A 12,166-nucleotide genomic window follows, 5' to 3' on the forward strand; every position below is an offset into this window, starting at 1 on the left:
CGATACCTGCCTGCTTGAGAAACTCGAAACAGCGAGCAAGCACGGGCAGGGGCCAGGGTCCAGCGGCCAGTATGCACGTCGGACTGCCATAACGGTATGGAAGCAGCACGGGTCGCGAGCCCGCGAGAACCGCGCCGGGGAGCGAACCCAGGAGCTGCATGGCGCGCACTCGCGCTCGACGAACCCGGCTACATTGCTGCCGCGCAGCCGTGCCAACGTGCCCTGCGTCCGCTCCGCCGGGCCCCTGCCGCCACGCCCTACGGCATCGCCCCCCTCGCGGGCAGGCTTCAAATTCGCACAACGCCGGGCGCAGAGCGGGCCCCAGCGTGCGTTCTCTGCAAGTGGACGCGCCCGCGCGTGTGGGCTGCCGCGGGGCGTGCTGGGCCCCGGCAGCGCGCAGCCGGGCGCAATGCAGCGCGTGTGTAGAGATTTTGGGAGGCCTCGCGCGTACCGCGTGGCGGCGCACGTCACAGACGGATGCTGACGCGCTTCTGAGCAGGCTTCGGTGCTTCTCCGTCAGAAATCAGGCTGATAGCCGTCGTCGTACTACGATCAGCCCTGCAAGAACCCCAGTGTGGAAGGTAGGAACGCTACCGAAGGAGCGAGCTCGACATGCGGGGGGCGGGAGGCATGTGAGGGCATGTGGTGGACAAGGACAATCCATGGAAGACTCCACAGCAGGCATGTCTCTGATGAGGTTGGTGCATCGAGAGATTCCAGAAGATGTTGTGTTGGTGCGTCGTACTAGTACAAAGCACATGATGAATGCGGAAGTGTGTTGTGTAGCCTGACATATCTATGCGCGCTTAATTCTTGACGAAGAGGTCAGTGAACTTGTGAACGGGGAGCTTGTTGAGGCCCTCTGCGTTGTTAACACGCTCCAGGATACTGTGGAGGAATCAGTGATATGCACGATCGGGGAATGGACCCATACTGACTCCTTCTGGCGGTGCGTAGGGAAGTGCGGCTTGATGTGGTTCTCGAACTTCCGGAGCAGCAAGGGGGTACCCTCCTCGCGACGACGTTTGTGGCCGACGGGGTACTCAATCTCGACCTCGTCGAGCACCGTGCCGTCGTTGAGCTCGACCAGGAGGGCGTTGGAGATCGAGCGCTTCTCGGGCTCGTGGTACTCGGTGCTGAACCGGGTGTCCTCGACGCAGGTGATCTTAGCACGGAGCGCGTCGATGCGTGGGTCCTGAGCCGCCTTATCGGTATACGACTCCGAGGTGAGCTCGCCGAAGATGAGCGGGTACGCGACCATGTAGTTAATGTCGTGGCTACGGCGAGCGCCCATCAGCAATAGCGCGCAGAGTAGCGGTCGGTAAACGCTCACTCTCGGTCGGCAAAGTTGTCGAGCGGGCCCTTCTTGTTGATGATACGCATAGCGGCCTCCTGGGTGCGGATGCGGATGCTCTTGATGTCATCGCTGCTCTTGCCCAACTCCTTCAGCTTGTTGTGGAGGATGTGCGCAGCCTCGACAGCCGTCTGCGCGTGGAATTCGGCCGGGTACGAGATCTTGAAGAGCACGTTCTCCATGATGTAGGTACCAAACGGCCGCTGGAACTCAAACGGCTTGCCCTACATTACGACCGGTAAGATAGTGACCATGTTGGCGAGGAGCAATCATACCTTGAAGAGGACGTCATAGAAGCCCCACGTCTTGGCAGTGAGGACAGAGGGCATGCCCTGCTCGCCGCGCTTCACGAGGTAGGCGAGGTGCACTGCCCGCGAGCAGGCGTCGCCAGCAGCCCACGACTTGCGGGAACCGGTGTTGGGTGCATGACGGTACGTGCGGAGTGACTGGCCATCGGCCCATGCTTGGGAAATTGCGTCAATCGTCTGCTGACGGTCGAGGCCGCTGGATCCAAGCAACTGTCATCAGCGGCCGCGAAGGTGGTTACGGGTGGGGCAAACGTACATTAGCTTGGAGACGACCGCCGTGCTGGCAACCTTGACAAGCACGACGTGGTCCAGGCCGACACGGTTGAACGAGTTGAGGAGCGCCAGGCCACCCTGGATCTCGTGCGCCTTGATCATGCCCTCGAGCACCTCATGCACCGTCAGGGGCTGGCCCTTGCGGGAGAGGTGGTCGGCGACGGCGAGGATGGCCCCAAGGTTGTCTGAGGGGTGCCCCCACTCTGCAGCGAGGAAGCAGTCGTTGAAGTCCAGCCACCGGATCGCCGTGCCGATATTGAATGCACCACGAATAGGGTCGAGCTGGTAGTTGGTGCCGGGCACCTTGGTACCTGCAGACACGAACGTTCGGCTATGCGCACCATGAGGTAAAATGCTGCATACCGTTAGGCACGATGGTGCCCTCGACGACGGGCCCCAAAAGGTTGGCGCACGCAGGAAACCTGAGGCCCTCGAGCCCACAGCCGATGGTGTCAATCAGGCATAGACGTGCGGTTTCCCATGCGAGCGGCGACTTGATCTCGTAGTCGTGTACGTAGTCCGCAATGTCTTGCACGACCTTGTCGGGCTGTGGGCGGACGGCGGACTCTGCGTGGCTGGACATGGTGCGAGCGGAAGATGCTGGCTTGAGTACAGACGCGACAGGAAGCACAGAACGGGCAAGAAGGGGCGATCGGCTGATAGATGAGATAGCGGCGGTCTGCACGCGTGCCACTGAGGCCCTCGAGCGCAGTGTTTGGGGCAGCGAGCGACGAGCAGAAGACAACATGGGTTGGGTCGAGTGCGCTGTCGAGCGCGAGGAGCAGAGCGTGTTGACCAACGGCCGGCACTCGGCTATATCCTTCCAGACGCCCGACGCCGGTCCACGCACGGAAACCCCGGACCCCGCATTCCTCATCCTCCTCCCCACGGGGAACGACGCCAAGGCTCCTCTGCACTCCCGGAACATCTTCTGAGCCGCCTTTTGACCGGTGAAATTTGTCGTCGAGGTCTGCAGACCGCCCTTGGACGCGCTCCGATCACCACCAGTCACTACACTCCGGTTTCTCCATCTATCTCCGTCCCGCGCTCGGGACGCCTCGTCTCACAGGTGATGAATTTGACTCCAGGGCAGGCGCATGAGGCGTATGTCGGACCACCGTCCAATCCCGTTGACGTGGCAGCGTTCTTGAAGGAGGCGGGCGAGCTGCAGGATGGCTCGGAGGAACAAGGACCACTCCCGGTCTTCTCGCAGTCCGCCTGTGACCTTCCTGCGGGCGCAAGGGAGGCATGGACGGCCCTGCCTCAAGATGAACAAGACAGCATCAAGGCAGAATGCTGGTGTGTTCTCACGTCACATTGGCGCGTCATAACGGGCAGTTAATCAATTAACCTAGGACAGCGTGGATGACTTGCGCAAACAACTCGAGGACATCATCGAGAACCCCCGCTTGATGGGTCACATCGCCAGAACACATGAAGCAACCGTGCACGCTATCTATGAAACTGCGGAACCCACGAGCAGGAAGAAGCGCAAGCGGACGACTCTATCCGACCCCGAGGAAGAACATGCCGAGGTGACCGCGCTCCGACTCAAGCTGGAGGCCACACAGCTGAAGTGTTGGCCGTCAGTGCTCATGTTCTGCACATTAAACTACATGATCTGACTTCACTTCGCAGATTAACGCTACACGCCGCCTCCTTCATTCGACCTCCGCGACAGCCCGATCACAACACGCTCATACATGTTGTAAGCGAGTAACAGCACGCCCATATGTTCACTAATTGATTTTGCCCACAGAAAGCCCTAGGCTCAGCTACGGCTGGCGAACGCGACGCGCTCATCTTCATTACGGTGTACAATCGACAGTCGTGGGGCCAGCGAGTACTGTCGCGGTCGTCGCAGCATGTTCTGCTGTCGTCACAGACCTTGGGAGACTTGTACAGCGCTATACCGTGCCCTTCTAAGGACCTTCCAGAGGAGCTGCGCGATGAGACTGGTCGAATATCCGGCTACAGAACGCGTCGAGACGCAGAAGACATGGCTATCGATGATAACGTCGAGGCCGTAATGTGCATAGAAGGCGTACTGTATGGCCGCGGCCAAGCGGTGGATGACTACGCGGGGTAGCTATCCGACGCTCTGTATGATGTATCACATGCTGACAGTCCGATAGGAAGGTGCTCCAGCTGAACGAGTCGCTGCCCGAGGGCAAGAGACAGGATGTGACAAGAGGATCTTCGCTAAACACCACGAGGATATCTTCGCTCATTCTCTGCTTGCATGAGCCCTGTTGGGTCCTCCATGCTGGAAGCTGCGAACACTTCTTTGTAGTAACCAACATCAGGTAGGGTCGTGTTACAACAGTCGTGAAGTCACGAATACTGACTTCTATGGAACAGGGCAAAACATCCTGCCGACCCCGCGTCAGGGTACCCCTTGACGACTCAGATAACCCCTCCGCTCTCAGACTTCTGCCGGGTGTGTACCAAGGTGCCCGCGGTGTACTCTATCGTGGGAGATGTCAGGCTAGGGGAAAGCCCGTATCTCATATGCGGACCGTGCTGGAGGTGGATGGGAGAGCCAAAGGACGAAGAGGTGATGGTGGTACCCCTTGCTAAGCACGAGCAAGGATGGACGTCGGAGGTACCCTGACTAGTGGGCGTATTAGCTTCTCATATATATGTCATATTGGCGGAATCATGCTCGCGTCCCAGAAGTTATATGGGCCAGAAGAATGAGCTGTGTATCTTGATTCTTCAGCTAGTTTACGGCCGTACGGGCGCCTACGCGGTGTCGGGCGCGTTTTGGGACGCGCTTGTGGCGCCAGAACCCGCGGACATGGCTTGTCTCCGTACCAACTGCTCGACCTGATGACCCTGCTGCCCCTGCGTCTGCGCTGCTGAGCTCCTGTTCTTATCTGCGGCAGACTCTTGGCATCCAGCCCTCTGACCACCATGGACACGCCGTCTCATCTGAGTGTCATCCTCGACCTCTCTCCTACTCAATGGGCTCTCTCTGCGCAGTCGACCAACCCACCCGGGATCTCCCTCGAGACGTTCTTATCGCAGCTCCTTGCGTTCCTGAACGCCCATATCGCGTGCAAAGACGAGAACACGTTGGCAGTGTTCGGCGCGCTCCCTGGAGAGAGGTGCGTTAGTGCTTACGTGCTGTGGTTGCTGCGACTTCCTATCGTCTTTCCCTTCTGATTGCCACGGGCCAAACTCTGCCGCTGCTCAGTGTACTCCTGTACTCGTCTACTGGCGAAGTGACAGCCAGTGACGATGGGCCTACGGACTCCAACACGTACCGTCCATTCAAGACCCTCGACGCGACGGTCATGAAGTCTCTAGCGGAGCGTTTGGAGTCGTTTGGGGATGCAGCAGAAGAAGGTAAGCAACTCATGCTTCACGCTTATCGCCTTTCCAAAACGAATTCCCCTCGTCGCAGCACCCATTGGTATTGTTGGATGCATGACGAAGGCTCTGTGCTGTAAGTAGGAGCACCCAGCGCTCTCTGCAGGTTGTTTATAGGTCGGCAGACATCAACAGGATCACGTCGAATACTACGGCGGCTGGACCGAACGAGGATGGCCCGACAGCTTCGATTGACCCGCGAATACTCGTGCTCTCAGTCTCGCCCGACCAATCCTCGACTTACATCCCTATCATGAACTCCATATTCTCCGCCCAGAAGCTTGTAAGTCTTCCTCGAGGTCTCCCGCCCTGTAATTCTTGGACAGAAACCTGAAATGCGGCGATTATTCGCAGAAAGTAACAATTGATGTCTGCAAGATCTTCGGAGCAGACAACGTCTTCTTGCAACAAGCGGCGCACCTCACAGGAGGCGCCTACGTGCAGGTAGACAGGACAGACGCGCTCCTGCAATACATGATGGTACGCCCTCCGCTTTTCGTAGCATACAGCCTCTCCCTCATAGCCCTGTGCAAGATGTCTTTCCTACCACCTCCAGCCATCAGGCAGCTCATAGCTGTGCCTACGCAAGATCGAGTAGACTTCAGGGCTGCATGCTTCTGCCATAAGCGGATCGTTGAGATTGGGTTCGTCTGCTCTGTATGCCTGTCTAGTGCGTACCTACCACCCCGTATCCTCCGTCGCAATCACCGAATTTCTGTTCTGTCTGCAGTCTTCTGCCAACCGGTTCCCGTATGCTCGACTTGTCGGTAGGTCTCACGATTCCTCGTGCTTCTATCTCTTCGGGGCAGTCTAGAGCCGCCGCGCCTTGCCGGACCGTAGCTCTCGTCGCGCCTCGTCCTCTTCGTCATGCACCTTTTCTCATAATAATCTCCATCTCCCACAGCACGAAATTCCCGATCAAAACCCTGCAACGACTGAACGCGTCGCGCCCGCCTGCTGCGTCGTTGTCGTCCGCCCCAGGCACGCCTGCCCGGCCGCTAGCACACAGGAACGGCACAGCAACTCCCGCGACACCGCGCCCAGGCTAATTTGTCGACACCGTGGGTCTCTCCGAATAAGCAGCAAGCTTCACGGAGCGCGGAGCAGAACCATTCGCCTTGCCGCTGTCTGTCAAGCTCGCCAGCGATCGGACGGCGCGGGAAGGCTCTGGATAATTAACAGCGTGGCTTCGCGCGCGCGGCCCTTTTTCCAACGAGCACGAGGGGCGACACGAGTCGGCCAGGGCGCGGATGTGGTTGCGGGAATACGCACGTTCACACTCTCTGTCAGAACGGGTTGCGGGGGCCTTGGGAAGCCGCGGACGTCGCCCGGCGGTGATTGCGATATCGCGCCAGGCCCGGTGTCCGGCGACCGCCATAATAATAATAACGTCTGAAAAATCGAACGCAGCGCTGCGCGCGGCGGGCGCGCACCTAATGCGATCGACGGTGATATGATAGATTGGCCTGCGGAGACCCGCACTTGCTATTGTGTGGGTGTGGGCCCGTGACGTGCGCGCCCGTGCGGCGAAGAAGCGAAGGGGTGCCGTACGCGCAGGGCTTCACGGTAGCTCTGCGTGCGAGGGTGTGCGATGGATTGATAGAACTAGCAGGCATTCAAACGTCACCGGCGCCGCGGCGGCGTGGCTGGGCTTGTCCCACTATGTGCGAAGCCGCAGGGCGCCGCTGCCCAGGAAGACTCCTGCTCTGACTAGTGCGCGGAGACGTGGTGGGCCTATTACGTCTACGTCGGAGGTATTTGCACGGCGGGGACTCCCTCGCTCGGGGGTCGCGCATCTGCCAGTATCTGGGCGCAATCTGCGCACGGCGTATGTGAGATTGGGTTTGCGGGCTAGCGATCCACTGGTAAGGCCGCAATATACACGGAGGGTGTCTCGCCGGATGGCCGCGCCGGACGGCGAAGTATGGTCGCCTAGAAAGTTGCAGCGGGCTGATCAGCCCGACGGACGGGGTGCTTCTAGCACAGCGGTAGCGGGATGTAGGGACGGACGTACGCTGGGCTTGGAGGAAACGCTAGAGGCGTATCCGATCGCCATGCTCTCCGTGGTGAACGCGCACCAGAGACGGGCTTCGGTGCGACGGTAACGGTTAGCTGGGTGCGACGATCGTGGAGTGGGACGTACGTCTGAGCTGTCCGTCGTCATCGTACTCCTTGACAAGCAATATGACACCAGCTTGTGGAGATGTTTCGCCTCGTTCCGCACACACTTCTGGGAGACGGGATAAGCTCCAATGTGGCCAAGTGGGGGAGGGGGGTGACGAACTGTGGAACTGATGCCCGATGACAGTTTGGAGAACGTCGTGGATGTCTCCGTCCTCTCCTGCGGCCTCCACAGAACTGCAGATGGTCTTGGCAAGCGACGCCCTGGTGATGTCCTCCCCAGCACCTGGAATGGCCGCGGACGCGTGAGTTCAGAGTATGCGTATGCAACCGTATCCACACACCAGAGACACTACATGATACTCTGTGTGTAGCCCAGCAGCCCGCACCATACATTGCTGCCTATGTACGCTTGTAAGCGCCGATACTAGTAGCGGTGGCTTCGACGAGAGACATATACTTCTCCGACCCGTCCCGGGAGCTTGAGCAATAGTCCTCCGCTGAGAAGAGGCCCTATGAGCCTATGTCCCTTGAAGATGTTGGGGGACAGCTACCTTGACACCCCAGCCGCTAGGTTGCCTTCCGCGTCAAGCGCGATGGCGCCGACTGTGTCCTGCCTATCGTGCAAACCATCGGTTTGAGGGTGCTGTAGCCCGACGGCACTACTTGTTTCTAACATGGTATCCATAGGATGCGCGTGTCGCGCTGTTTCTAGCGCGTCTGTCCACCGCTTCCACTCGCGATGCGCGCGCGGTGAGATCATGGAGTCTGGTATACATGCTAAGTCCCGAGTCCGAGCAAATTCTTGCGCTCCTGCGGAGACGAGCAGTCTTGTTCAATCAGAATCTGGAAGATATCCAAAGGCAGCGTGGGAGCGCGTACAGAGGTGGTATCCGTCCTAGAAGGTCTGGGGTCCGTGAGTACTGCAACACACTATGGGCCAATTTGATAGGATTCTTTACGCCTAAAGAGGTGTCAGTGCAGATAGGTCGGTAGAGCCTGTTCGTCCGCGGTCACCGACCTGAGACCGCCCCAATGGCGCCGAAGTCGCGAGTGAGACCGTCCATGAGAGAGGCGTCACATTCGACTATCCCGCTCATGGTGAGGTTCGAGCCATATCCTGTTGCAATGCGCCTTCAGTTTGGCTTCGGTAGAGCGAGCTTCGGGCTGCCTCACCGGCGTTCAAGCACTCTTCATCTTCCAGCACAGCGATGGCGTCAGTAACAGCATGTAGGGCCGCTTCGCGCTCGAGGGCCGCTAACGAACGCGCACAGGCTCTGTGGTAGTATCCGTGGATGAGTTCATAGATGCCAAGACGCATACATACAGACGTAGTGCGCGCTTTATCTCGCCGTCCGAGGACTGCGATCGTGGGTGGAAGCCCGCGCCTCCGTGGACCGCGACGATGCGGAGCGGCTTGTCCTTCGCCGATGGAGAACCCTGCATAGCGTAGTTCTAGCGTATGGATAGCCCTACCGTATTTTCGTTTCCAGGTGAAGCTTTGCGCCTCTCCAGCGTAGTCTCCTCGCGGACAAACACGGGCAGTACGAGGTCGTCGTTCCTAGTCTGTCATGGCGGTAAAGACATAGTTGGAGGCGCGAGGGTGGGCGCCTCAGCCTACAAACAAGATCAAACAACGCGTCTCGCGTCGTGCCACAGGCGCGTCTTGCCTCTGGCTTGTTCCTACATCCGCCTCACCCGACGTCTCCTAGCTCTGTCGCGCGTCTTGCACTTGGATATACCTCGTCTTGTATCTAAAAAATCTCTGCGAGATTATGGCGTGTCATATCGGTGTTCTCCCCGCAGGTATGGCTCCGGAACGCGTTGCAGTCTACGGGTTACAAGACTTAACGGTCCGTCAGAACTGCTGCAAACAATGTCCGGCCATTTGGATGACAAGCATATGGGGGAGGGAGAACCATGTGTTCACACAGAAGGGTTGCGTTTCTTGAGACTTCCTCATCCGCGGACCGGTGAGACACGTCTGTTACTCGTGTATGCACGCACATCTTACCTGTAAGGACCTGGACAGGCATATCGTCGTTATTCATCCCACACGAAACGCCGGAAACTAGCTCTATTCTCGAGGTCCAGTCAGTCGCCCCTCCTAATCGCCGGTCATGGTTTCTGCAGGAGGAAGTCGTGGAAGGTACGTTCTTTGTATACGGATATCCGTCGGGCCTTCACCACCCCTCCCTAGACGGCAAGCTCCTGGTCATGACACCCATAGACCCTGCCTTCCTGCTCATACATCTGCTGCAGCTCACCTTGCCGGTATGTTGTCCGTAGTCTTATGTTCTTCGACATTTAACAATGATGTAGACAAACGGAACCGCGGGTAACTTTCGTCCTGCGGACGACATCATTGAAGCAGCTGCCAGTGCAGTTACATCTTCCACGACGGAAGGCGGTGTCGCGGCATTTTCTTCCGGCGATATTCTACACCTATCAACCCTACGCTGTGTACATGCAGCCATGCGGCGCGTCTGTGAGTACAAAGGTAAGTATCTCAATCATGAGTATAACGGCGCTACTAATGTACAACAGAGATCACTCCGGAGATTACCGTATTCAGGTACTCGCCAGAGCGGGCACAAGAATACCTCCGTACAAAGGTTTCTCGCCTGTCAAACCCGAGCGTTTCCGAACTTTCGCGCACTTTGAACCGCAATCTCGCCAAGGACGGCCTGCTAGAAGACGGAAAGGAAACACTGTTGGTTTGTGAGTGCATTGTGTTGCCGAACTTCCTTCTGTTTCCCAACCTTTTGGTGCAGCCGCTCGCACCCGGGTCGCCTGTGATCTTGTCGCACAATACCTCGCACGCGACGTGTTTGAGAATTTGCTCTCCTCTTACGAGTAAGCGACACCCACGATCACAACGCAACGGTCTGTCTGACAACCCATAGTTTCGCATCCCTTGATGCCCACATGAAGGTGCTCAAGGATGAGTCGATGGCCCTTGCCGCAGTCAACATGAATGCAATCGAGGCAAAGGAAAGCAGGGATCAGAAAGTCGCGAGTGCTGCTGACAAGAAACGCAAGGCGAAGGGGTCGCACGGCGTGGAACAGCTGAAGAAAGCGAACACGAAGGGCATGTCGAAGTTGTCCTCGTTCTTTCAAAAGAAATAGACCGTCCCACAGATCGCCATCCTTTGTACTCGTTGTACTCTGTATGTCTTGCGCCCGCCCGAGAAGATGTATGCGCCTCGCGCCCTTTGCGGTTCCCTCTGCCATGCTCTCCCGAGTAGCGGACCCGTCACTGTGACGGGCCCGTCTTGAAGGGAGCATTTGAAGCTCCGCCCGTCTGCGTCTTGACAAGAACGTTCATGTTCGACTCGTTCCTCCCCTCTCTCCCCTCCAAGCCTCCGACATCCAGCTGAACGCCATGTTGTCTCCGATGGCCCGAGCGGACAGCAAAGAGTACATAGAACGCGCCGTGCAAACCGACCTATCCGACAATCGCCCATCATCGCCCGGATCCCCCGCCACCCCAATGGACCTTTACTCAACCACCGCCGAGTTCCCATCCGATAACTCTCTCCTCGCGTCTGCTCACTCCCGCTCCTCTACCCAGTTTGACAGCGCATACAGTCAGGATCACACTGAGATATCCTTCGACTCCGCCAGCTCCGAAGCCAACAGGTCCATGACCACCACGACGCGCGCATACAAGCGCGTGCAGCTGCCTTCCAATCGGCCGTCTACGCTTGTCGAAAGGCACTCTTCGTCGAGGATATTTTCTCTCCCTGAGGCAACGCCCGGCTTCCGGATGAAGAACGTCCTCGGCAAGACCCCCCGCGTCGTCTCGATGCCTTCTGCGAACTCCCGAAGCGCGACTGACAACTTGGACATCTCTACCCACGCGGGCGACCCTTTCGGCTCGGAGGACGAAGTGCATACTCGCGTCCGTGTTAAGTCGCAAGCCACGGATGTCCCGTATACGCCATCTGCCCCATCTTCTCCCGACTCAGTGGTAATCATCGCTAATAGTAGCAATCAACTCTCAAACGACTTCCTTCGTCCTCGCCGAGACCAGGCGTCTTCCCCGGAGTTGGACGACGATGGTAAGCTAAGCGAGCTATGCTGCTCATGGCTCTACTAACACCGACACCACAGACTGGCTCAGTTGGGCGGAGTCGCCTCCCCGTCCGATACCGGCGTTGCATGGCCCGTCATCTCTGCCGTATGCACGATGCCCGTCGTACGTTTCTTCGCAATTGAGAGGCCTTGAGCTGACCCGTAAACAGCGGTGCTGAGGGAACGATCATTGAGGAACCCGACAGCATGCCTCGTGTCATCTGGGGCCTCGATCCCAACGACGCCAAATCCCGGCGTCCGTCCCAGCACGCGGCAGTCTCACACTCGGCGTTGAAGAAAACTACGGCTCTTGCAGATATACCAGAACGACAGAAGTGGAAGCAAGCACCAAAGCCACACGCGCCACAGGTGATGCAGACTGCGCCTGTCCATGCGACTACTGTCCATGCACCTATCAACGCGGCAGTCCACGGGCCAGTCCTCGCGCCTGTCCCTGCACCTATGCCTGTGCCCGCCCAGCCCTCACGCCGTACGCCCCAGGCACCCCAGAGCATCGCTGCTCGACCGGCACCTCAAAATCTCCCTCAACCCCCAGACTTCATATTGAAGCATTCGGAGCCTATCGACTTGGGGAGATTGGTCGCGAATACCCCCGAAGCAGCTCAATTTACCACACCCCACACAGATCATGCACACT

General features: G+C 58.2%; 5 protein-coding genes across 5 annotated transcripts; 3 read left to right on the top strand and 2 right to left on the bottom strand.

Moving 5' to 3' along the window:
* Positions 1–695: 695 nt before the first annotated feature.
* On the bottom strand, positions 696–2,709 carry TRAVEDRAFT_161508 (2-methylcitrate dehydratase). The gene is made up of 6 exons (XM_008036327.1): positions 2,299–2,709; positions 1,919–2,246; positions 1,630–1,858; positions 1,334–1,578; positions 939–1,277; positions 696–888 (listed from the first exon to the last, which is right to left on the bottom strand). Exons 1-6 carry the CDS (start codon positions 2,681–2,683, stop codon positions 807–809), a joined length of 1,608 nt encoding a protein of 535 aa, XP_008034518.1. The 5' UTR covers positions 2,684–2,709; the 3' UTR covers positions 696–806.
* Positions 2,710–3,007: 298 nt separating this feature from the next.
* On the top strand, positions 3,008–4,590 carry TRAVEDRAFT_69354 (uncharacterized protein; the record flags this gene model as incomplete). The annotated part of the gene is made up of 6 exons (XM_008036328.1): positions 3,008–3,234; positions 3,296–3,520; positions 3,574–3,643; positions 3,695–4,020; positions 4,071–4,241; positions 4,297–4,590. The coding sequence occupies 6 exons, from the start codon at positions 3,008–3,010 to the stop codon at positions 4,547–4,549; spliced, it is 1,272 nt and encodes a 423-aa protein (XP_008034519.1). The 3' UTR covers positions 4,550–4,590.
* Positions 4,591–4,737: 147 nt separating this feature from the next.
* TRAVEDRAFT_142083 (transcription factor Tfb4) lies at positions 4,738–6,705 on the top strand. The gene is made up of 8 exons (XM_008036329.1): positions 4,738–5,045; positions 5,135–5,286; positions 5,345–5,386; positions 5,436–5,593; positions 5,665–5,790; positions 5,845–5,980; positions 6,041–6,077; positions 6,215–6,705. The coding sequence occupies exons 1-8, from the start codon at positions 4,852–4,854 to the stop codon at positions 6,357–6,359; spliced, it is 990 nt and encodes a 329-aa protein (XP_008034520.1). The 5' UTR covers positions 4,738–4,851; the 3' UTR covers positions 6,360–6,705.
* A 559-nt stretch (positions 6,706–7,264) lies between these two features.
* TRAVEDRAFT_113339 (N-terminal nucleophile aminohydrolase) lies at positions 7,265–8,877 on the bottom strand (the record flags this gene model as incomplete). Its single annotated transcript, XM_008036330.1, has 10 exons — positions 7,265–7,398; positions 7,454–7,540; positions 7,595–7,717; positions 7,776–7,833; positions 7,892–7,931; positions 7,986–8,261; positions 8,314–8,395; positions 8,453–8,551; positions 8,608–8,708; positions 8,759–8,877. The coding sequence occupies 10 exons, from the start codon at positions 8,875–8,877 to the stop codon at positions 7,265–7,267; spliced, it is 1,119 nt and encodes a 372-aa protein (XP_008034521.1).
* A 457-nt stretch (positions 8,878–9,334) lies between these two features.
* TRAVEDRAFT_114718 (uncharacterized protein) lies at positions 9,335–10,560 on the top strand (the record flags this gene model as incomplete). The annotated part of the gene is made up of 7 exons (XM_008036331.1): positions 9,335–9,404; positions 9,464–9,580; positions 9,632–9,705; positions 9,754–9,931; positions 9,979–10,152; positions 10,206–10,287; positions 10,338–10,560. The coding sequence occupies 7 exons, from the start codon at positions 9,335–9,337 to the stop codon at positions 10,558–10,560; spliced, it is 918 nt and encodes a 305-aa protein (XP_008034522.1).
* Between the last annotated feature and the right edge of the window lie 1,606 nt (positions 10,561–12,166).

Source organism: Trametes versicolor, assembly GCF_000271585.1.
Source record: "Trametes versicolor FP-101664 SS1 unplaced genomic scaffold TRAVEscaffold_2, whole genome shotgun sequence".
Classification (NCBI taxonomy): domain Eukaryota; kingdom Fungi; phylum Basidiomycota; class Agaricomycetes; order Polyporales; family Polyporaceae; genus Trametes; species Trametes versicolor.

Bases quoted from the DNA above. Each gene is read 5' to 3' on its own strand.
- TRAVEDRAFT_161508 (XM_008036327.1), bottom strand. From the start codon at position 2,683: ATGTTGTCTTCTGCTCGTCGCTCGCTGCCCCAAACACTGCGCTCGAGG. The intron at 2,247-2,298 runs GTATGCAGCATT...TCGTGTCTGCAG, and splicing joins GGGCACCATCGTGCCTAACG to GTACCAAGGTGCCCGGCACC. The intron at 1,579-1,629 runs GTATGATTGCTC...GTCGTAATGTAG, and splicing joins TCTATGACGTCCTCTTCAAG to GGCAAGCCGTTTGAGTTCCA.
- TRAVEDRAFT_142083 (XM_008036329.1), top strand. From the start codon at position 4,852: ATGGACACGCCGTCTCATCTGAGTGTCATCCTCGACCTCTCTCCTACT. The intron at 5,791-5,844 runs GTACGCCCTCCG...GCCCTGTGCAAG, and splicing joins CGCTCCTGCAATACATGATG to ATGTCTTTCCTACCACCTCC. The intron at 6,078-6,214 runs GTAGGTCTCACG...CATCTCCCACAG, and splicing joins CCCGTATGCTCGACTTGTCG to CACGAAATTCCCGATCAAAA.